This window comes from Dendrobates tinctorius, unplaced genomic scaffold (assembly GCF_039654945.1).
Source record: "Dendrobates tinctorius isolate UK_male_01 unplaced genomic scaffold, ASM3965494v1 ptg000638l, whole genome shotgun sequence".
NCBI lineage: Eukaryota > Metazoa > Chordata > Amphibia > Anura > Dendrobatidae > Dendrobates > Dendrobates tinctorius.
In genome coordinates, this window is record NW_027362290.1 from 98,398 (window position 1) to 121,898 (window position 23,501).

The window sequence follows — 23,501 nt, forward strand, 5'->3', positions numbered from 1 at the left end:
ACCAAGACCGTCCCCTGATAGAGAAAGACAATGTGGATCTCCACAACGATCCCAGACCACAGAACACCTCCGCCCTAGTTCGCCCGCTAGGGAGCTCCTTAGCGATGCGCAAGACTCGGAGGGCATATGTGACTCTAACTCAGATAACGAAACAGAGAACGCTCTGCTCCCTTGTCCCCCTAGCAATACGGCGCTAGTTGAGGATATAATCTCCTCCATCCTTCGGGTGCTGGACATTTCTGATCCAACCCTGGAAGCACCAGAACACAAGATTTCCTTCGAGAGTGTTCAGAAACCATCTAAGGTCTTCCCTAATCACCCGGAATTTCAAAAAAACTTTCTAAGCATTTTTCGCAGCCTGAGAAAAAATTCGCCAGTCGCAAATACTTAGAAGCAAAGTACCCCTTCCCACAGAAGGACACTAAGGAATGGACAGATCCACCTAAAGTGGGCCCCCCAGTCTCTAGGCTGGCAGCACAAACGCTTCTCTCACTGCCGGACAGCTCAACCCTCAAGGACGCAGCAGACAGACAGGTTGACTGAGCCATGCGTTCTATCTTCGAAGCAGCAGGTGCCTCTCTGGCTCCCGTGTTTGCTTCAGTTTGGGCAGCCAAGGCCATTATGGCCTGGGCTAAACTATTGCAACAGGGCCTCCAAGCTTCACATCCTCAGCTGGCAGACCAGACGGTGCAAGATGCAGTTGTGGCAGATTACATGGTCCATGCAGCGTTGGATTCTGCAAGAGGGGTAGCGGGGATAGCATCAAACGCCATCACGATCCGGCGTATTCTCTGGCTGAGAGAATGGAAGGCGGATGCGGCCTCAAAAAAGTCTCTAACAAATCTCCTGTACTTCAGTGGGCGTCTTTTCGGTGAAAAGCTGGATACAATGATATCCAATGCTACCGGGGGTAAAAGTACTTCTCTCCCTCAACTAAAACCAAAACGCACGTTTAAAAGACGTAATCAATCTCGTTTCCGACCCTTTCGGAATTCTTCAGGCTGGTCCGTCTCTCGTCCAGCACAAAATCGTAACCACTCCCCCCCGCAGAGACAACACACGGGCGGCACAAATGCCAGACAGGAACTGGCAGTCAAAAGCAAGCCAGGGGAAATCCAAAAAAGGAAAAGCTCAGACTCCCCTCATGGCCTCCGGAAGACACCCCACTTGTAGGCGGACGACTGCTACTCTTTCAGCAGGTCTGGCTGCCTATTACAGAAGACAGGTGGGTCAAGGAAATAGTGTCTTCAGGATACAAGATCGAGTTTACTACCAGCCCACCGGACAGGTTCTTCTCTCCGTTCCTCCAAAACCTCCACTCAAGGCTCGAGCCTTCCATCAAGTGGTTTCTTCCCTCCTTCAAGCTATAGTACCAGTTCCAGCAGACGAGCGCTTCCGAGGGTTCTACTCCAATCTGTTCGTGGTGCCCAAGAAGGGAAGCAGCGTCCGACCCATACTAGACCTCAAGCAACTCAACAAGTATGTTCGAGTTCGTCACTTTCGTATGGAGTCCCTCCGGTCAATCGTTGCGTCCACGGAGAAAGGAGAATATCTCACCTCCATACACATGCAGGACGCATACCTGCATATACCAATTGCTCCCGCCCATCAGAGATTCCTCAGATTCACAATCAACCAAGACCATTACCAGTTTGTGGCCCTCCCGTTCGGACTCGCCACGGCTCCCAGAACATTTACAAAGGTCATGGCAGCTACCATGGACGTTCTACACTCCAGAGGCATAGTAGTCGTTCCATTCCTGGATGACCTTCTCATCAAGGCCCCCACCTTCAAGGACTGCGAGGTCAACGTCTCAATCACAATCGACACTGAGTCGCCTGGGATGGTTAGTCAATTTACAGAAGTCATCGACTACCCCAAGTCAGTCTCTGGCCTTCCTAGGGATGCTATTCGACACCTCCAGGGGTCTGGTGATCCTCCCCAGGGACAAGGCACTAGCCCTCCGTTTGGGAGTTCGCACTCTCCTCCGCAAGTCCCACCGATCTCTCCGGTATGCCATGAGAGTACTCGGCAGGATGGCAGCAGCAATGGAGGCGGTACCGTTTGCCCAGTTTCACCTCAGACACCTTCAACTGGCCATACTCAAGTCCTGGGACAGGAATCCGTTCTCCCTCGACAGGGAGTTCCGGTTTTCATCGAAAACCAGGAGGTCCCTTCACTGGTGGCTCAAGCCAACCTCGCTTGCAAGGGGAAAAACCTTTCTCTCAGGTTATTGGAAGGTTTTGACCACCGACGCAAGCACCTACATCACAGAGCGCAAGGCAAGTGGTCACCAATGGAAGCGAACATGCCCATCAACATCCTGGAAATTCGGGCCATCTTCCTGGCATTGAAAGCCTTTCATCACTTGCTAGCAGACTCTCATATCAGAGTACAGTCGGACAATGCCATGGCGGCGGCATATGTGAACCATCAAGGCGGGACCCGCAGCATCCAGGCGATGAACGAAGTAACACGTATCCTACACTGGGCGGAGGATGCGAGGTCGGTACTCTCTGCGGTCCACATTCCGGGTGTGGACAACTGGGAAGCCGACTATCTCAGCAGACAAGGAATGCACTCGGGGGAGTGGTCTCTCCATCCCGAAATTTTTTCGTCGGATCTGCCATCACTGGGGGACCCCGGATGTGGATCTAATGGCATCCCATCTCAATGCCAAGGTTCCCAATTTCATGGCCAGGAAGCGCGATCCGCAGTCGCTTGGAGCAGATGCCCTGGTTCAGGACTGGACCCAGTTCCAGCTTCTGTACATTTTTCCATCCCTCCCCCTGATCTCCAGAGTCCTGAGGAAGATCAAATAAGAGGGAGTTACCACCATCCTGATCGCGCCAGACTGGCCCAGGCGTACATGGCACGCCGACGTCGTGCAACTCACAGTAGACGCCCCCTGGCGTCTCCCCACACGTCCCGACCTTCTGTCACAAGTTCCACCAGAACTCAGGGGCTCTCAATTTGACGGCGTGGCCATTGAGACCTGGGTTTTGACCCAACAGGTTTTTCACCGGACGTCGTTAAAACCATGATCAGGGCTCGAAAGCCAGCTTCAGCCAGGATTTACTATCGTACCTGGAAGGTTTTCTTTACATGGTGCGAATCGTGCGGACAGACCCCACTCCCCTACGCTCTTCCAAGGGTCCTCGGTTTCCTTCAGTCAGGCTTGGATGCCAGGCTATCCCTGGGCTCGCTTAAGAGCCAGGTGTCAGCGCTCTCAGTGCTATTTCAGAGGCGTATTGCTAACAAGCCGCAAGTGAGGATTTTTCTCCAAGGGGTTTCCCGATTGGTTCCCCCTACAAACATCCATTGGAGATGTGGGACCTCAACATGGTCCTGACAGCATTGCAGACACCTCCTTTCGAACCACTTAAGGAGGTCTCACTCTGCCTTCTATCACAGAAGGTGGTTTTTCTGGTGGCAATAACCTCGCTACGCAGGGTGTCCGAACTTTCTGCACTTTCCTGCAGACAACCCTTCCTGGTTTTCCATCAGGACAAAGTGGTTCTCCGTACAGTCCCATCCTTCCTTCCGAAGGTTGTGTCCAGCTTCCACCTCAATGAGGAAATCTCACTACCATCTCTTTGCCCGGTTCCCGTTCATAGAGTGAAGAAGGCTCTGCATACGCTTGACCTTGTCAGGGCATTGCGTATTTACGTATCTAGGACTGCTCCCTTCCGGAAGTCTGATTCACTTTTCCTTCTTCCAGAAGGCGTTCGTAAGGGCCTACCGGCTTCCAAAGCCACCCTTGCTAGGTGGATCAAGTCCACCATTCAAGAGGCATACCGCCTTAACAATTCTCCTCTTCCGGCCGGTATCACGGCGCACACTACGCGGGCGGTAGGGGCCTCTTGGGCCATTTGGCATCAAGCCTCGGCACAAGTGTGTAAGGCAGCCACTTGGACTAGCCTCCACACATTTACAAAACACTACAGAGTGCATACCCAATCCTCAGCGGATGCGAGCCTGGGTAGACGGGTCCTGCAGGCGGCAGTACCCCAAATCTAGGGGAATGTCAGCACAATATTCGTCCACTGCTTCCCACCCAGGGACTGCTTTGGGATGTCCCACAGTTCTGTGTCCCCCAATGAGGCGACAGAGTAAAGGAGATTTTTGTGTACTCACCGTAAAATCTTTCTCTTAGCCTTTAATTGGGGGACACAGCTCCCACCCTGTTGCCCTTGCGGGCCGTTGTTACGGTTGGGTTCTCATATTGTTTTTTGTGCTCGTTTATAGTAGCCTTCTTACAGGCATGGTTATGTTTCTGGTATATTCCTCCTAATGCTTTTGCACAAAACTGGAGAAGACTGACACCGTCCAGGGGTGTATACTGCAGAGGAGGGGCCAAAGTTAATCTTTTTCAGATTATGCATAGTGTCGCCTCCTAGTGGACAGCAGCATAACACCCATGGTTCTGTGTCCCCCAATTAAAGGCTAAGAGATTTTACGGTGAGTACACAAAAATCTCCTTTTTTGTGGAAAAAAATGATTTTTTTATTTTCACGCCCGGGCGTTATAAACTTCTGTGAAGCACTGGGGGGTTCAAAGTGCTCACCACACATCTAGATAAGTTCCTTAGGGGGTCTAGTTTCCAAAATGGCGTCACTTGTGGGGGGTTTCCACTGTTTAGGTACATCAGGGGCTCTCCAAAAGCAACATGACCCCCGCAGACAATTCCATCAAAGTCTGCATTCCAAAACGTCACTACTTCCCTTCCGAGCCCTGGCGTGTGCCCATACAGTAGTTTTCTCCCACATATGGGGTATCAGCGTACTCAGGACAAATTGCACAATAACTTTTGCAGTCCAATTTCTCCTGTTACCCTTGGTAAAAAAAAAAAAAAAAAATTGAACCTGAAGTTTTTTTTTTTTGTGAAAAAAAGTTAAATGTTCATTTTTTTCTTAAATATTCAATAAATTCCTGTGACGCACCTGAAGGGTTAATAAACTTCTTGAATGTGGTTTAGAGCACCTTAAGGGGTGCAGTTTTTAGAATGGTGTCACTTTTGGATATTTTCTGTCATATAGACCCCTGAAAGTGACTTCAAATGTGATGATGTCCGTAAAAATAAAATGGTGTTGCAAAAATGAGAAATCGCTGGTCAACTTTTAACCCTTATAACTTCCTAACAAAAAAAATTTTGGTTCCAAAATTGTGCTGATGTAAAGTAAACATATGGGAAATGTTACTTAAGTTTTTTTGTGTGCCGTATCTCTGTGATTTAAGGGCATAAAAATTCAAAGTTGGAAAATTGCGAAATTTTCTCCAAATTTCCATTTTTTTTTTTCACAAATAAACGCAAGTTGTTTGAATGTAATTTTACCACTAACATGAAGTACAATATGTCACGAGAAAACAATGTCAGAATCACCGGGATCCATGGAAATGTTTGAGTTATTACCTCCTTAAGGGTCAGTGGTCAGAATTGTAAAAATTGGCCAGGTCATGAATGTGCAAACCACCCTTGGGGGTGAAGAGGTTAATATACTAATGTGATTTCCTGGTTGGATTCATAGTATGGTATCAGAATCTGCTGTGCCTGACCACTAAGCCTCTGATTATTTCATTTGGAAAGATTCTGGAAGGAGATGTGTCGCAAAACAGATTATATTATCTCCACATATTGTGTAAAGAATGTCCTTCCTGGGTTTCCCTCTGAATGGAGGGATATTTGCAGAAGTGTAGCAAACCCCTGCATTCAAAATTTATTGGAGCATTTTTCTCGCAAGTGCACTACTGCTCCCATAGGACTATAGAAGTGAATGGCATGGCGGTCACGCTTGCACACGCTCTCTAATTGCATACGGGACAAGGACCGCCGTGTGCGTCATCAGTGCAGGTGTCGGCTGTGGGTTCACAACTGATAAGTCATAATTTTTCCTGTTGATGGGAAATGATGGAGGATAACCCCCCTTTAAATCAGTCACTTGCTCTTATGATAGCTGTTTCTACAAAGATTTCATATACTCAGTCTGAAAGTTAAACCGAAAAGCATTTTTGTGTCTATTATTTTTATACACTTCATTGTAGAGTGCAAGGTGTGAAGAACTGCATCTCCACGCAGAAAACCTATCCAGACGGGTCTGGGAGCTTCTGATGTTACTTCCCACCTGTCCGAACATGCTGCAGGCGTTCCAGAATGTGTCTGAGGAGCAGGTGAGGGGACCCCAATGCTGGGGACACTTCCCTATGCATTGCACTCACGTACGACTATATCCGTGCATCTGCTATGGTTCATTTATTTTTATAACAATTGTCTTAAATCTTAAGGGAAATGACGGACCTTGTTGGAAAGACTTGCTTCGGATAAAAAGCGCACACAAGCTTCTGTATGCACTAGAAATTATTGAAGCTCTGGGAAAGCCAAACAGGAGGATAAGAAGAGAATCCACGGTAATGGCCTGAAGTGGATACAATTATTCTTGTACATTATTCACTTATCTGGTTCACAAAATCTTTTTAATGAATATACAGAATATTCATAGAAATGTAAAATCAGATCATGTTTATCTATTCATTATTTCTATGGTTAAAGCTAAACGATGCCAGAGAACAGTCATAAATAAGGTATTGTGAGGTGATAGAAGTAATGCAGTCACTTTCTTGGGGTCTGTGAATGCAAGCACTAAAAACATGACACATTAGATTAAAAACACAAGTGTCTGAAAAAGGAGAGGAATTGCTGAAAGCTGCTGATGGATGAGCAGGTTCTGTGTGAAAACCCATACATAAAATAGCTGCTAGATAAAAGATTGATATTATCACGCTATACAGCTACTAGACAGAGTAGGATGAATGGAAGAAATAAGACATGTAGAAATAATAAAAAAATGGGGAGAAGCTGTAATGGCACAGCGAATATAAAAAACGTAGCGTAGGACTGCCCCATATGAGAAAGCCTTGGCATGGCGGGGTGGCTCAAAGAATTGATCAATTGTTTGCTAAATGTGTCATTTTAAAGTACAGTTAGAAATCAATATGTGCATATGCACTTTATGTATTGCATTCTGACCATAGGCAGCGCTGGCTTCTCTCCCTTTTTATGAAGAAATAATGTTCCAACAATATTAAAACACGTATGTAGATGAGCGCAAATGAATTACTGTAACGAAGATACTAAATTTACAAAGTAAATGTTATTTATATAGCACCAACATATTCTGCAGCACTGTGATTGAGCAGTGACATATACTGACAATACAATACAAGGTAAGACGGTTGAACAATTACAGGAGAAGTGAGTGCTCTGCTCACAAGCTTACAGTCTACAAGGAAATGGGGGGGACACAATAAGCAAAAAGTGCTTATTTCAGGTCCAGCCATTATAAAGGTTTTCATATAAAGCTGCATGATCCAATCATCAGCCAGTATGTTTAAGTTCAGTTATCGTGTGCATGAAGGATGTGTAGACAGATGAATAGAAGTGATGTGTTTTTAAAGCATGCTTAAGAACGTGGGGGCTAGATATCGGTCAGATTGTCTAATGGTAGTGTGTTCCAGAAAACTGAGAAGTCTTGGAGACAGAGGTGCGAGGTTCTGATTATGGAGGATGTTAGTCTTGGGTCAGTTGCTGAACGGGAGGGCACATGTAGAGACAGAAGTTTATATTGTACTCTGTAGCAAATGGGCAGCCAGTGCAATGACTGGCATAAGTGTGGTAGGCATCAGTGAAGCAGCGGGACAGAAATATGAGCCTAGCTGCTGCATTCAGGATGGATTGGAGATGAGAAAGTTTGGTTAGTGGGAGATAAATGGTTTCTAAAAACAGTAGTACACTGAAAATGTCAATAAGTGATTATTCTATGTGACTGATGCAGCAGACCTCTCGCTCCAGCTGAAGATCTTGCAAGTATATAAGTAGTAAAGTATAAGTGGTGTCAGGTAGATATCCAGTTTGCAGAAATTGGTTCCTCGTTATGGTCTCCAATTATCTGCTGGAGGATAAGGCTATGTGCCCACGTATGCAGAAAATTCCTGACTAAAAACCGGACTCCTTCCCATTTTTGCGCGTTTTTTTTCCAGAGCATCCACAGTCTCATAGAATATAGTTGGAAATGTGTTTACTCTGTCGCCTTATTGGGGGACACAGAACCGTGGGTGTTATGCTGCTGTCCACTAGGAGGCGACACTATGCATAATCTGAAAAAGATTAACTTTGGCTCCTCCTCTGCAGTATACACCCCTGGACGGCGTCAGCCTTCTCCAGTTTTTGCTTAGTGTCGCAAGGAGGCACACCTAAGATTTTTTTCTCTCTTCCGTTTTTTTCCTTAATTTTTTTCAACGGATTACAGATGAAGAAAAGCGGGTCTCCAGTGAGACCCCCGGCATGGCTCCCTCCTCGGTCCCCTATTAAGGGGTACCCGGTTGAGGTCGAGATGGCTCTTCCCCATGTCGCTCCTTCCCCAGTCCCTCGGGTACTGGTTCGAAGTCGAGAACCCCCCCTCCTTCCCCAGTTTCCTTGGGCTCTGGGTTGAGGTCGAGGGTAGGACGAAGCCCCATGACGGTGACAGCAGCACCCTCCCTAATCCCCCTCTGGGGGCATTAGGTCGAGACACCGCAGGTAGGGCCTGTACCAGGCACCATTCGGCCACTTACATGTCCAGGGACCCCAGCCCAGCTGCGGGCTCCTGTTTGGACCGGGGGAGGTGCAGGCAGGCATGGCACTTGTCAGAGACAGGGCTCCCGGCACCCCTGTCTCTGCGGCAGCACCAGCTGCATAGCGCCTCAAAGGGACCCCCCACAGGGCCCAGGTGGCGCTCATGTCCCCACCGCTAGCCTACCGTTCAATCCGGGGGGGGTCTGGTTGGAATCCGACCTTCCCCCGGACAACCGCGCCGTCCTGGAGCCCTTCTGGGCATGAGCTATCAAATTTAGGCCGCGGCTTCGGCCTAGCCAAAGTCGCCGCCTTATTCCCGCCCCCGGCCCGCCCCCGGATGACGAAAAATGACACTACAGTGTCATAGAAGGGGCGGATCGAGACATGAAGGGCGCCCTTTTACATAGCTCCGCGCGCCCTTTTCAGCTCTCTGCCCCTTTCCCCCTCCACCTCAGAATCCGGTGGCCATCTTGCTGCACCTGAAGAAACTGAAGGCAGCACAGCAGTCTCTGGGGGGGCACAAGAGGATTTACCAGCGCTGGACCTAGGGGGAGCACCGGTGGGGTAAGATCACAGCTGGGTCCTTTGTACTCAGCTGTGAGTTCCTGTAACCTATAACGCTCCCCTACCCCTCCTTTCCTCTGCGTAGATACACCTGTAGGGCCTCTGCGAATAGTTACTATGTCGGGCTCAAAAAAGGACCAGGCAAGACTGCTTTTGCGCAGTCTGCACAGCCTGCAAGGCCACTCTCCCCAGCGGCAGCACGTACCCGCACTGCTGGGACTGTACCCAAAGAACAGCAACGCTTCTGCGGCCGCTACTGCGCCAGAATGGGCGACTCAGATGTCGCAGTCTATAACAGTCTATAGATAACCTGACCTCTTCACTACTGCAGGCTCTGCAGGGTCATGTCTCGACTATGAACGTTACCCAGCAAAGGGACGTCTGGTATCAGGAACAGGCCGCTTACGACAGTTCGAGACGTAAGCGGACCCACAGGTCGCGTTCATCTGCGTCCTCACATAGCACTAGGTCGTCCCCCTCCAGGGAGAGACAGTGGCTACAGGTCACCGAGACCGTCCCCTGATACAGAGAGACAATGTGGATCTCCACAACGATCCCAGACCACACAAGACTCAGAGGGCATATGTGACTCCAACTCAGATAACGAAACAAGGAACGCTCTGCTCCCTTGTCCCCCTAACAATGCTGCGCTAGTTGAGGATATAATCTCTTCCATCCTTCGGGTGCTAGACTTTTCTGATCCAACCCCTGAAGTACCAGAACACAAGATTTCCTTTGAAAGTGTTCAGAAACCATCTGAGGTCTTTCTTGATCACCCGGAATTTCAAAAAAAAAAAAAAAAAAAAATGCTTTCTAAGCATTTTTCGCAGCCTGAGAAAACGCCAATCGCAAATACTTGAAAGCAAAGTACCCCTTCCCACAGAAGGACAATAAGGATTGGACAGATCCGCCTAAAGTGGATCCTCCAGTCTCTAGGCTGACAGCACAAACGCTTCTCTCGCTGCCTGACAGCTCAACCCTCAAGGACGCAGCAGACAGGTAGAACGCATGGCTCGTTCAATCTTCGAGGCGGCAGGTGCCTCTTTAGCTCCTGCATTTGCTTCAGTTTGGGCAGCCAAGGCCATTATGGCCTGGGTTGATCTATTACAACAGGGCCTCCAAGCTTCAAATCCTCAGCTGGCGGACCAGGCGGTGCAAATTGCAGTAGTGACAGATTACATGGTCCATGCAGCGTTGGATTCTGCAAGAGGGGTAGCGGAAATAGCATCAAATGCCATCACAATCCGGCATATTCTCTGGCTAAGACAATGGAAGGCGGATGCGGCCTTAAAGTCCCTAACAAATCTCCCGTACTTCAGGGGCCGTCCTTTCGGTGGAAAGCTGGATACAATGATATCCAATGCTACCGGGGGTAAAAGTACTTCCCTCCCTCAGCTGAAACCAAAACGCACGTTTAAAAGACGTAATCAATCTCGTTTCCGTTCCTTTCGGAATTCTTCAGGCTAGTCATAACAGTTCCCCTCTCAGGGACAACACACTGGCGGCACAGAGGCCGGACAGAAACTGGCAGTCAAAGGAAAGCCAGGCAAAATCCAAGGGAGGGAAAGCTCAGACTTTTCATTCATCATTACTCATCCCCTCCGGAAAACACCCCACTTGTAGGCGGACGACTGCTACTCTTTCAGCAGGTCTGGCTGCCTATTACAGAAGACAGGTGGGTCAAGGATATAGTGTCTTCAGGATACAAAATCGAGTTTACTACCAGCCCACCGCACAGGTTTTTTCTCTGTTCCTCCAAAACCTCCACTCAAAGCTCGAGCCTTCCATCAAGCGGTTTCATCCCTCCTGCAAGCAGGAGTCATAATACCGGTTCCAGCAGACGAGCGCTTACGAGGGTTCTACTCCAACCTGTTCGTGGTGCCCAAAAAGGGAGGCAGCGTCCGACCCATACTAGACCTCAAGCAACTGAATAAGTATGTTCGAGTTCGTCACCTTCGCATGGAATCCCTCCGGTCAATCGTTGCGTCCATGGAGGAAGGAGAATATCACGCCTCCATAGACATACAGGACGCATACCTGCATATACCGATTGCTTCGCCCATCAGAGATTTCTCAAACTCGCAATCAACCAAGACCATTACCAGTTTGAGGCCCTCCTGTTTGGTCTCGCCACGGCTCCCAGAACATTTACAAAGGACATGGCAGCTACCATGGACGTTCTGCACTCCAGAGGCATAGTAGTCGTTCCATACCTGGACGACCTCCTCATCAAGGCCCCCACCTTCAAGGACTGCAAGGTCAAAGTCTCAATCACGATCGACACTCTGAGTCGCCTGGGATGGTTAGTCAATTTACAGAAGTCCTCGACTACCCCAAGTCAGTCTCTGACCTTCCTGGGGATGCTATTTGACATCTCCAGGGGTCTGGTGATCCTCCCCAGGGACAAGGCACTGGCCCTCCGTTTGGGAGTTCACACTCTCCTCCGCGGTTTCCCCCGATCTCTCCGGTATGCCATGAGCGGACTGGGCAGGATGGCAGCGGCAATGGAGGCGGTACCATTTGCCCAGATTCACCTCAGACCCCATCCTCAAGTCCTGGGACAGGAATCTGTTCTCCCTCAAGAGAGAGTTCCGGTTATCAGCGAAAACCAGGAGGTTCCTGCACTGGTGGCTCCAACAGCGTAACAGCGAGATCGCTGTGTGTGACAGTGATCAGCGAGCGGCCCCCTGCCGGTATCGCTGATCGCTGGAAGAAACCTCTGGACATTTCTTTGGTCGCTGGTCTCCCGCTGGCCAGCACGCATCGCTGTGTGTGACAGCGGGAGACCAGCGATCAGGTGTAAAAAAAAAAAAATAATAAAAAAAAATAAAAAATAATGTCCCAGTGATCCTTTGCATGAATGACTGTGAGACTTTGTTATCCCGCGAGACCGTGACATCTCGCGGTCATTCGTGCAAAGGATTAATGGGACCGGAGCGTGGAGAGAGGCGGGATGGCTAAACGGGACGTCGGAAGGTGAGAATAACTATATTTTTTGTTTTGATACCATTTTCTACAGCGATAGCCAGCGATGCCGGGCGCTCGGCATCGCTGTGCTGATCGCTGGTGAAGCTGTCTGTGTGACAGCTCACCAGCGATCACATAGCGACTTACCAGCGATCCTGACACCTTCATATCGGTTTCGGGATCGCTGGTGAGTCGCTTAGTGTGACGGGGCCTTAATACAAAATCTGAAGTAACATATTTATGCACAATACAGCCTAGAAAAAAATGCAATAGATAAGACAAGTGACGTGAAGCAGAACTATCAATATGGGAGAGGGAGAAACATAAATATAAACATTGGACCAGTTCATAGATAAGGAGTCTGGATGTTTTATGGTCCTCTGATTGGGGTCTAGGTCTGTGTTGTGATGACCCCACACGGTTTTAAAAGGAAATTCCTTAATTGATGTAAAAAGACATAAATCCATGCGACACATTCAGAAGGAATCACTCATGTCTTTTCTGTGAAGTCTATGGGAGAAATCACTGCAGTTTCTCTCCTCCACCAGCTCCCAGTGCATTGTATATTACAGATAGAGCCTGCAGAGGGTAAAACAGGTCAGAATGTCATAAGTCACATAATGACAGACAGTGTTATTCCACATGTACACACACAGGACAACTTATACTGAAGTCACTTGAGGGCACCATTAACCTAAATATCTAAGAAGTGATCTGCTTGATAGAGAGATTAGCCATGAGCCTATTGATCCAGTTTGACTTTATGCTTTCACCTGCCTACTGTGCTGTTTAGAACATTTTCAGATGAACTTTCTGAGTTTCTTCACATAATCATGGACTATACATGACTTCTCTATTACAGGGCAGTTATAGTGATTTATATCCGGACTCCGATGACTCCAGTGAAGATCAGATTGAAAACAGTAAAAATACTTGGAGTTGCAAGGTATAACGCCTTGTTGTAATCCTGCCATTGCAGTTATCGTGTTTCATTTTTTCCAACTTGACTCCAGTTTTCATAAGCTAATAAATATATATATATATATATATATATATATATATATATATATATATATATATATATATATATATATATATATATATATATATATATATATATATAGTGAAATGTGTGTAGGCTTTAACCCAATAAGTATTTGACTCTCTCCATTATTCTTAGTTTGTAGCTGCAGGGGGTCTGCAACAGCTGATTGAAATTTTTAACTCTGGGATTTTGGAGCCAAAGGAACACGAATCTTGGACAGTGGTGAGTTTGATACTTTTTTTCTCCCCAGATTTGTGTTTTTAGTCGTGAACTCAAAGGTAACGTGAACTGCCCAATTTATATAAATCTGTGAGGATTATTTAGATTGCGTTTGAGTCTTCCGGCAGATGTATATGTAGTGAAAGTATTTCCTGACAGATGCCTATGACTGAATGGTTTCCCTTACCATTTTTCCGTCTGTTTCTGCAGTGGCAGCTGGACTGTTTAGCGTGTTTGCTGAAGCTGATATGTCAGTTTGCTGTAGACCCCACAGATCTGGATCTGGCATATCATGATGTATTTGCTTGGTCTGGGATTGCAGAGAGTCACAGGAAAAGAGCGTGGCCTAGCAAATCGAGGAAATCAACGGCAGATCACTCAAAGGGCCTTCATATACCACGGTTAACAGAGGTACATTTTGATCATGCACGATGTCCTTTTATGTACAGTATAATTCATTACTTCACTTAAATTGAACATAACCGGTCGGCTTAGGCTAGTTTCACATTAGCGCTTTTGAGCGCAGAGACGGCCTGCGCACGGCCGCCGCTAAGCCCTGCCCCCTGCCGCGCCTCCGCCGGTAGCTCCGCCTACCGGCGCATGACACTGCATGCGTCTTGCGTCCCTTATCTTTATCACTGGGGCGCAGGCCGTGCGCAGTATGCGTTTGGCGGTGCATGCGCCTTTTTGACGGTGCGCCGAGCGCAACCAAACTGCAGCAGGTTGCGTTTGGCGCAGGTCGGCGCACCGTGAAAAGGACGCATGTGCCGCCAAACGCATACTGCGCACAGCCTGCGCCCCCAGTGATAAAGATAGGGGACGCAGGATGCATGCAGCGTCATGCGCCGGTAGGCGGAGCTACCGGCGGGGGCGGGGCTTAGCGGTGGCCGTGCGCAGGCCGTCGCTGCGCTCAGAAGCGCTAATGTGAAACTAGCCTTAATCATCCTGTCCAAATTACACAAAAGAACACGTGATTATATCCCTTTACTTAGATATGTGCAAATCACTAAATTATGAAAACCATATAGTGTCAACCTTGGCAGATCTCCTTTGCCATGTAACTAGAAAATACCTGCACAGTTACCAGGATATTTTCCCAGAAAGACAGTTTTCCAGTTTAGGGGGGATTTTTCGTATTTGTTTTGTCTCCATTTGACTTTATTAGCAGAAATATGTACAACTCTGTATGCAGTGAGCGCCACCTAGTGGTCACAATAGGAAGACAGTTTTATTTCTGATGGTAAAGCAAAGCAGTTGATTTGGTGTTCTATATCAGAAAATCAATCTGTAATAAAATTTCTCAAGACCATTTTAACCCCATCACGACATTTGACCTGTATTTACGTCCAAGGTCGTGTCGTTGCCTTTGCAGGCTCGCATTCCGAGCCCACATCTTTCCCCACACATGACCAATTTAGTCAGCCATCATGTGCCTTTAACATAATCGTGGGTGGGTTGGAGCTCCACCCACACCTGTTAACCAGTTAAATCCCCGTCAATCACTGACAGCGGGATCTAACAGACAACGACCAGAAGCAAGTTGTTATTCCCGCCCATCGGCACCCCTGTCACGTGATCAGTGGGCGCTGATGGATTTTTCATGACAGCCAGAGGTCTACTGATGGCCCCCATGCCTGTCATTACAATCGTTCTGTGAATGCTGGCTCGTCATTTCTGCTATACGTAGCAGTGCTGATGCACATCTATATATAGCACAAGCAATTGAACGATCACAGCTGCAAGTTTCCTAAGAGGACTATTAATACAGTAAAAAGTGAGTTTTTATTTTTTTAAATATGGGGAAAAAAAATGTTCATATAAACCCCCTTTTGCCCCATTAAAAGTGTAACCAATAAATACACGTTTGGTATCTAGCAAAATATAAAATTAATCTGATTGGTAAACAACGTAATGGGAAAGAAAATGAAAATACCAGAATTGGAGTTTTTTTTGGTCACAGCAACATTGCAATAAAATGCAATAAGAGGCAATAAATCATAACACAAATGGTATCCGTGAAAATGTCAGCTCAGGACACAAAAAATAAGCCCTCAACACCACCCAATATCCTAAAAAATGAAAGCTTTACCGGTCAAGGGAAATTGACAAAAGCAAAAATATGCTCTTGCAAAAAAAAGCTATATATGTTTTGTATCTACTTACTCTTACTGACCTGGTCATTCAACATGGTCCTGGTATAATTCGAAAGTACAAGTCGTCCTGCAAAAAAACAAGCCCTCATACGTCTATGGGGATTGAAAAATAAGAAAGTTATGGCTCTCGGAATAAAGAAAGGAAAAAATGAACTCAAAAAAGGAAAATTAGGTCCAAATCAAGTCCAATTTGAAGTAAAACCATCAATTCAAGCACTCAGTCATTAGTTATTATTACAGCTATTTTTTCAACCATCAGCAGATGAAGAACTTTAAACAATGTTCTGTGCCCCTGAAATCAGAAGATTTAGACAAAATGATTGTGCTGTACATGGGCGAGGCAGCCTGCCGGCTGTGCATGGGCGGGGCAGAAAAAGGACCAAGGTCTTAAAAGATGCCTTTAATTTGCTTATAGATTTGGAGAAGTTGCGTAGGTCTGCCTTTTACTTTTACTAGAAGCAAGTGATGGGGGATATGTGGTTATTGGGCTGAATTCACACGTCAGTGAACCAGAAACCATATTTGAATCATAATATTGGTCCTGACCGGCGGGTTGCCTATTCTGAGCAAAAGTGCCTTATAGGCAGAGAGCCCAGGTTGGAAAACCTTCACGTTTCACCTCTTTTGAGTGGTAAACTGATATCAGATGGTCAATAACCTCTTTGTAGAAAGTTTACTATCAATATAGTTTTCTTTATTTGAGTATTTGCTTATCCTAATCACTCAATTTGCAACCTCTTGCTTAGTTACTATTTTAATTTTTATTTCATAAAGCAATCCTACACAAACATAAGTAACTTTGTAATATATCTCATCAGAGATGAGAGATCAAACAGTCCCTCACTACTTTCAAGGCCACACTCGCTGCAGCAAAGCAAACCTACTTCTCATCTCTCATATCCTCCCTGTCTTACAACACTAAACAGTTATTCAACACCTTCAATTCTCTCCTCCGCCCCCCAGCACCTCCTCCCTCTCCACTCATCTCAGCTGAAGACTTTGCCTCATTTTTCAAGGAGAAGATTGATAACATCAGAGACAGTCCTCTGTATATCTAGCTATTGCCCTATATCACTTCTCCCCTATGCCTCAAAACTACTGGAACAACACGTCCATCTTGAACTATCCTCCCACCTCTCTTCTTGCTCCCTCCTTGACCACTTGCAATCCGGCTTCCGGCCATACCACTCCACTGAACCTGCCCTAACTAAGGCTAGTTTCACACTAGCGCTTTTGAGCGCAGCGACGGCCTGCACACGGCCGCCGCTAAGCCCCACCCCCTGCCGCGCCTCTGCCTGTAGCTCCGCCTACCGGCGCATGACGCTGCATGCGTCCCCTATCTTTATTACTGGGGGCGCAGGCCGTGCGCAGTATGCGTTTGGCGGCGCATGCGTCCTTTTGACGGTGCGCTGACCTGCGCCAAACGCAACCTGCTGCTGTTTGGTTGCGCTCGGCGCACCGTCAAAAAGGCGTATGCGCCGCCAACGCATAGTGGGCACGGCCTGCGCCCCCAGTGATAAAGATAGGGGACGCAGGACGCATGCAGCGTCATGCGCCGGTAGGCGGAGCTACCGGCGGAGGCGCAGCAGGGGCGGGGCTTAGTCGCGGCCGTGCGCAGGCCGTCGCTGCGCTCAAAAGCGCTAGTGTGAAACTAGCCTAAGGTCACCAATGACCTACTAGCCGCCAAGGCCACGCAACATTACTCTGTCCTCCTCCTCCTGGACCTGTCCTCTGCCTTTGACACAGTGGACCATTCCCTATTACTACAGACCCTCTCATCTCTTGGCATCACAGACTTGGCCCTATCTTGGATTGCGTCATACCTAGCAGACCGGACATTCAGCGTCTCCCCACTCGCACACCACCTCCTCACCGCGCCCCCTATCCGTCGGAGTCCCGCAAGGTTCAGTCCTAGGGCCCCTGCTCCTCTCCGTTTACACCTTTGGCCTCGGACAGCTCATAGAATCCCATGGCTTTCAGTATCCTCTCCATGCTGATGACACACAGATCTACATCACCTCCCTACTAAACAGAATCCCTCAATGTCTGTCTGCTATTTCATCCTTCTTCGCTAGATTTCTAAAACTTAATATGGAGAAAACAGAATTAATCATCTTTCGCCCATCTCACGTGACACCCCCCCCAACGGAGTTATCCATTAAACGGCTGTCTACTCTCTCCAGTCCCACAAGCTCGCTGCCTCGGGGTTATCCTTGAAACTGATCTCTCTTTCAAACCACATATCCAAGCCCTTTCCGCTTCCTGCCGACTTCAACTCAAAAATATTTCACGGATCTGTACATTCCTCAACTAAGAATCTGCAAAAACCCTAGTCGATGCCCTCATCTCCCGCCTTGACTACTGCAACCTCCTGCTCTGTGGCCTCCCCTCTAACACTCTCGCACCCTTCCAATCTATTCTTAACTCTGCTACCCGACTAATCCACCTGTCCCCCCGCTATTCCCCGGCCTCTCCCCTCTGTCAATCCCTGCACTGGCTCCCCATTACCCAAAGACTCCAGTTGAAAACCCTAACCATGACATACAAAGCCATCCACAACCTGAGTCCTCGGTACATCTGTGACCTAGTCTCCCGGTACTTACCTGCATGAAACCTCCGATCCTCACGATCTCCTTCTGTACTCCCCTCTTATCTCCTCTTCCCACAATCGCATACAAGATTTCTCCCGTGCATCCCCTCTACTCTGGAACTCTCTACCACAACATATCAGACTCTCGCCTACCATGGAAACCTTCAAAAAGAACGTGAAGACCTACCTCTTCCGACAAGCCTACAACTTGCAGTAACCACCGATCCACCAAACCGCTGCACGACCAGCTCTGCCCTCGCCTACTGTATCCTCACCTATCCCGTTGTAGATTGTGAGCCCTCGCGGGCAGGGTCCTCTTTCATCCTGTACCAGTCGTGACTTGTACTGTTTAAGATTACTGTATTTGTATGTATTATGTATACCCCTGCTCACATGTAAAGCGATATGGAGTAAATGGCGCTATAATAATAATAATCAGAGGAATCTGCTTCTTACTCTGTCAGAATTGGTCAGTCATCATCAAAATTCTCAATTCAGAGGTAAAATCTGTATTGAGTGCAGACACTTTCCTATTACTGAGAGGAGGTGGCAGCTGGTGCCGATGAGATTCCATGTAGTCCAGAGGAGGGAGGAGCTGGAGGCCAAGCTTCTCCCCTCTACATAGAATCTCATGAGCACCAGCTGCCATCTCCTCTCAGTAATAGGAAAGTGTCTGCACCCAATACAGATTTTACCTCAGAATTAAGAATTTTGGCAGTGAATGAGTCCTCTTATAACATACATTCCAAAGTTGCTTATTTTTGTGTACGATTGATATATTAAAAGTTAAAATGACAGTTACGTTTTAAGCAAAATAATCCCCACATATAGTATTTGATATTCTGTATATTGTGGTTTATTTGTTCAGCTTCACAAATCTTCTGTGTAAACTCTTGGTTTCTTTTCCCTTTGTCTCCCTGAAGGTTTTTCTAGTTCTTGTTCAAGGAACGTGTTTGATTCAGCGATTAATGTCTGTGGCTTATACCTATGATAATTTAGCCCAACGGTAAGTGCAGTGATTAATTGATAGATAAAATGTAATGTGTGTGTTTATATTTCATGAGTATCCAAGGGGCAAAGTTTCTCCTTTCGTAGAGTGACATATCAAGACTGACATGCCAAAGTGAGGAGACTTTTAAGCTGCAATTAGAGTCGATATTGACTTTTAGGATTGCTACTTCCTGTAGGTGACACTAGAGTTCTAGTCGTCGTCTTTGAAAAGACAATTTGTATATTTCACTACATACCATGACTCTGTCTTCCAGGGTACTAAAGGCACAGTCTGACCATCGTTCCAGGCATGAAGGTAAGCAGTCAATATTGATGTGTTCACGGTCATTGGATAAATTTAGTTGCAGTTTTTTTCCTGAGCCTTCAGTATTCATGGCCTAATCTTAGGAGGTGCCATCAATATTTGATCTTTGGGGTAAAACTTTCCGGACCCTCACCGATCACCAGAATGAAGATGTCATGTCACTGTGGTCAAGCAAGTGTGACGTCCCTAGCATAGATTATACAGGCACAGCTCTATTCAAGTGAAACACTGGGCCATCTTTATTTCCGTCTTTGAATACGTCATTAATATTACTGTCTTATTCGAAAGGATTTCTGTTCCCCGGATAGCAGCCATGTACGTTTTTGTTTCTGGGTTCTTTTATAATCTTTGTGATCCACATAACAAAATCATCTATAATGCTGTACACTTTGTGCTAGCTGATTTAGGCGTTTTATGCTTTCTTACTGGATGTACATGCCAGTTGTCTCTGTATTACATTCAGGGGCCACTTTATATACATGTGATTTCAGACCAGGCGCTGTCATGTGCGTCTAACCCTATTCATGCATTTTACTCCCAACAGTCACACATTATTCCATGTGGCTTCTGGTCAGCTGGGCTCATTGCTGTTCTGTGGTGAAGTCCAGCCTAGCAGACAGTGACAATTTACAAGATTGGCTTAAGAAATTAACTCTTCTTATTCCTGAGGTAAGATGTTCGAAAACAAAGTTTACAGATTTTTTTTTTCTTATTTGTTCTAGTACATCTTTTTTTATATTTCACAATCGATCAACACACAGACCAGAGGTCTACAACTAGGAATGTGAAAGACCCACCAACCACTAACAGGATAGTACAACTTGGGTGTCCCAACTCCATTCTATAAATTTCTTATCGCCTTGTCACCATTCTTAGACTTAAAAAGAACCTTACACGTGAAAAAGAGGGATTTTGGGTTCTTACCATAAAATCTTTCTTGGAGCCTTCATTGGGGTTCACAGATTACCATGGGTGTATGCTGCTGCTAGGAGGCTGACACTATGCAAAAACAAGAAAATTAGCTCCTCCCCCGGCAGTATACGCCCACCGTTAGGCACCAAGTGCCTCAGTTGGTGAGAAAGCAGTAGGAGAAGCAACCAAAAACTCAACATATGTACCAACCCAACAAGGGAGTCGAAGACCCAACACGGTACAACTTAAACAGGGAGGGTGCTGTGTCCCCCAACGAAGGCTCCAAGAAAGAGATTTTACGGTAAGAACCCAAAATCCCTCTTTCTTTATCGCTTCATTGGGGGACACAGATTACCATGGGACGTTCCAAAGCAGTCCCGAGGGTGGGAACAGCAATAAAGGAACAAGATAAGGAAGGGCTTAGGTCGGTCGATGTGCCACCGCCGCCTGCAGAACCTTCCTACCAAAAGCTGCATCAGACGAGGCCTGGGTATGAACCCTGTAGAACCTCGCGAAGGTGTACAAAGACGACCAGGTCGTGGCTCTGCAAAGTTGCAAGGCCGAAGCCTGGTGTCGCACAGCCCAAGAAGCCCCTACAGCCCGGGTGGAGTGGGCTCTCACTCCCGGAGGGGGCCGTTTTTTTTGGTCAGTAGGCTTCCAGAATGGTAGAACGAATCCAGCGAGCGATTGTGGATTTTTATGCCGGAAGCCCTTTCCGGCAACCTTCAGAGATGACAAGCAGGGAGTCGGATTGGCGAAACGAAGCGGTTCTGGCAAGGTACATACGCAAGGCTCTCACTACATCCAGTTTGTGGAGCGACTTTTCAAGAGAGTGAGCAGGTGCAGGACAAAACAAGGGAAGGACGATATCCTCGTTAATGTGGAACGGGGATACCACTTTTGGAATGAAGGAGGGAACTGGCCTGAGAACGACCTTATCCTGGTGGAGGATTAGGTACGGGGAACGACAGGGTAAAGTCGCCAACTCAGAAACTCTCCTGATGGATGTAATGGCAATTAGGAAAGCCACCTTCCATGAGAGATGGGACAGAGGAATGTCCTGGATAGGTTCGAACGGCGCCTTTTGGAGAGCGCCAAGAACGAGATTGAGATCCCACGGATGTATCGGAGCATGATGAGGAGGAGCCACATGGGCGACTCCTTGGAGAAAAGTCTTCACCTGCGGTAAGGAGGCCAGATCCTTCTGGAAGAGAATCGCCAGAGCAGATACCTGGCCTTTGAGGGTACTGAGGGACAGGCCCGCATCCAAACCGGACTGGAGGAAGCCAAGTATGGATGGAATGGAAAATGATAATGGAAAAACATCGTTATCGTCTCACCATCGGATAAAGGCCTTCCAGTACCTATAGTAAATGCGTGGGGAGGCTGGCTTCCTAGCTCTGATCATGGTTTGAATGACCTGGCTGGTAAAACCTGATTCTCTCAGAATCGTGGCCTCAATGGCCATGCCGTTAAACTCAGAGACGGAGAATTCTGGTGGTAAAGGGGGCCTTGTGAGAGAAGATCTGGACGATCTGGAAATCTCCAGGGGACGTCCGCGAGCATATTCACCAACACCGCGTACCAAGGTCGTCGTGGCCAGTGTGGAGCCACCAGAATTACTGGGATGCCTTCTGACTTTATCTTCTTGACCACTCTTGGGATCAGGGCAAGGGGAGGAAACGGGTAAGGCAGTTGGAACTGGGACCACGGAATTACCAGGGCGTCGCAACCGACGGCTAGAGGATCCCTTGACCTGGCTACAAAGTGAGGAACTTTGTTGTTCATCCGAGATGCCATGAGGTCGACGTCCGGGGTGCCCCAACGCTGGCATATCTGATTGAAGACCGTGGGGTGAAGGGACCATTCGCCTGATGCTAGACCCTGGCGACTTAGGAAGTCGGCTGCCCAATTTTCCACCCCTGGAATGTGAACGGCGGAGATCGCCGGAACGTGACGCTCTGCCCAACGCAGTATCTTCACCACTTCTGACATTGCCTGCTGTGAGTACCGCCCTGGTGGTTTATGCACGCCACGGATGTGGTGTTTGTTTGAATGCGGACTGGTTTGCCTACGAGGAGAGGCTGCCAACGGAGGAGAGCAAGAAAGATTGCTCTGATTTCGAGAAGGTTGATGGGAAGGAGAGTCTCCTGGGCGTTCCAGCGCCCTTGGGCTGATTTCCGATGGAAAACCGCCCCCCATCCTAGGAGACTGGCATCGGTGGTGATGACTTGCCACTGAGGCGGAAGAAAGGACCTTCCCTGGAGAACTGACGCAGGCAATGTCCACCAAGTCAGCGATTGCCTTACTCTGAGTGGAAGGAGAATGGGACGGTCCAGAGAAACTGAGGTCTTGTCCCAGACTGAAAGGAGGAACAGCTGGAGAGGGCGAGTGTGAAATTGTGCGAAAGGCACTGCTTCCATGGAAGCTATCATCTTCCCTAGGACCCTCATGCAGGGCCGAAGGGGAATGAAGGGGAATGGGACTTGAACGTTTTAGGGATCGGATTCCCTTGCAAAGGGCTGAAAATTTGTCCCTTGGTAGAAACACTCGGGCAATGTTCGTGTCGAATTCCATTCCCAGAAAGGTCAGACGCTGAGTAGGGTGCAGAATAGACTTCTCTTTGACTATCCATCCGAGGCGGCTGAGAGTATTCAGGGTTATCTGACTCTGAAGACAGTCTTGGCGAGATGAGCCCTTGATCAAGAGGTCGTCCAAATAAGGGATGTTAAGAATCCCCCTGGAGCGAAGAATAGCCATGACTGTTGCCATCACCTTCGTAAATACCCGGGGAGCGGAAGCTAGGCCGAAGGGGAGGTCCGTGAACTGATAGTGGTTCTCCTGAATCGCAAAGCGGAGATATCTCTGCTGTTGCAAACACACAGGGATGTGAAGATAGGCATCCTGTATGTCCACAGGACAGAGAAACTCCCCGGGTTCCATTGAGGCTATCACCGAGCGCAGGGACTCCATCTTGAAGTGGAGGATCCTTACGTGGCGGTTGAGCAACTTGAGGTCCAAGATTGGACGAAGGGAGCCGTCTTTTTTGGGAACTACGAAAAGATTCCAGTAGAACCCTGAAAACCGTTCGTTTGAAGGAACGGGAACGATAACTCCGGCGGAAAGAA

The 23,501-nt window shown here is 47.7% G+C and overlaps 1 protein-coding gene across 1 annotated transcript in view; it reads left to right on the forward strand.

Moving 5' to 3' along the window:
* LOC141079250 (ubiquitin carboxyl-terminal hydrolase 34) overlaps positions 1-23,501 on the forward strand; it is a 157,321-nt gene that overhangs the window by 92,577 nt on the left and 41,243 nt on the right. The window contains exons 27-34 of the mRNA XM_073565292.1: positions 6,043-6,168; positions 6,283-6,405; positions 13,002-13,085; positions 13,320-13,406; positions 13,614-13,814; positions 19,070-19,152; positions 19,412-19,452; positions 20,006-20,130. Of these exons, the coding sequence (XP_073421393.1) occupies positions 6,043-6,168; positions 6,283-6,405; positions 13,002-13,085; positions 13,320-13,406; positions 13,614-13,814; positions 19,070-19,152; positions 19,412-19,452; positions 20,006-20,130 (870 nt within the window). The remainder of the gene's footprint in view (positions 1-6,042; positions 6,169-6,282; positions 6,406-13,001; positions 13,086-13,319; positions 13,407-13,613; positions 13,815-19,069; positions 19,153-19,411; positions 19,453-20,005; positions 20,131-23,501) is intronic.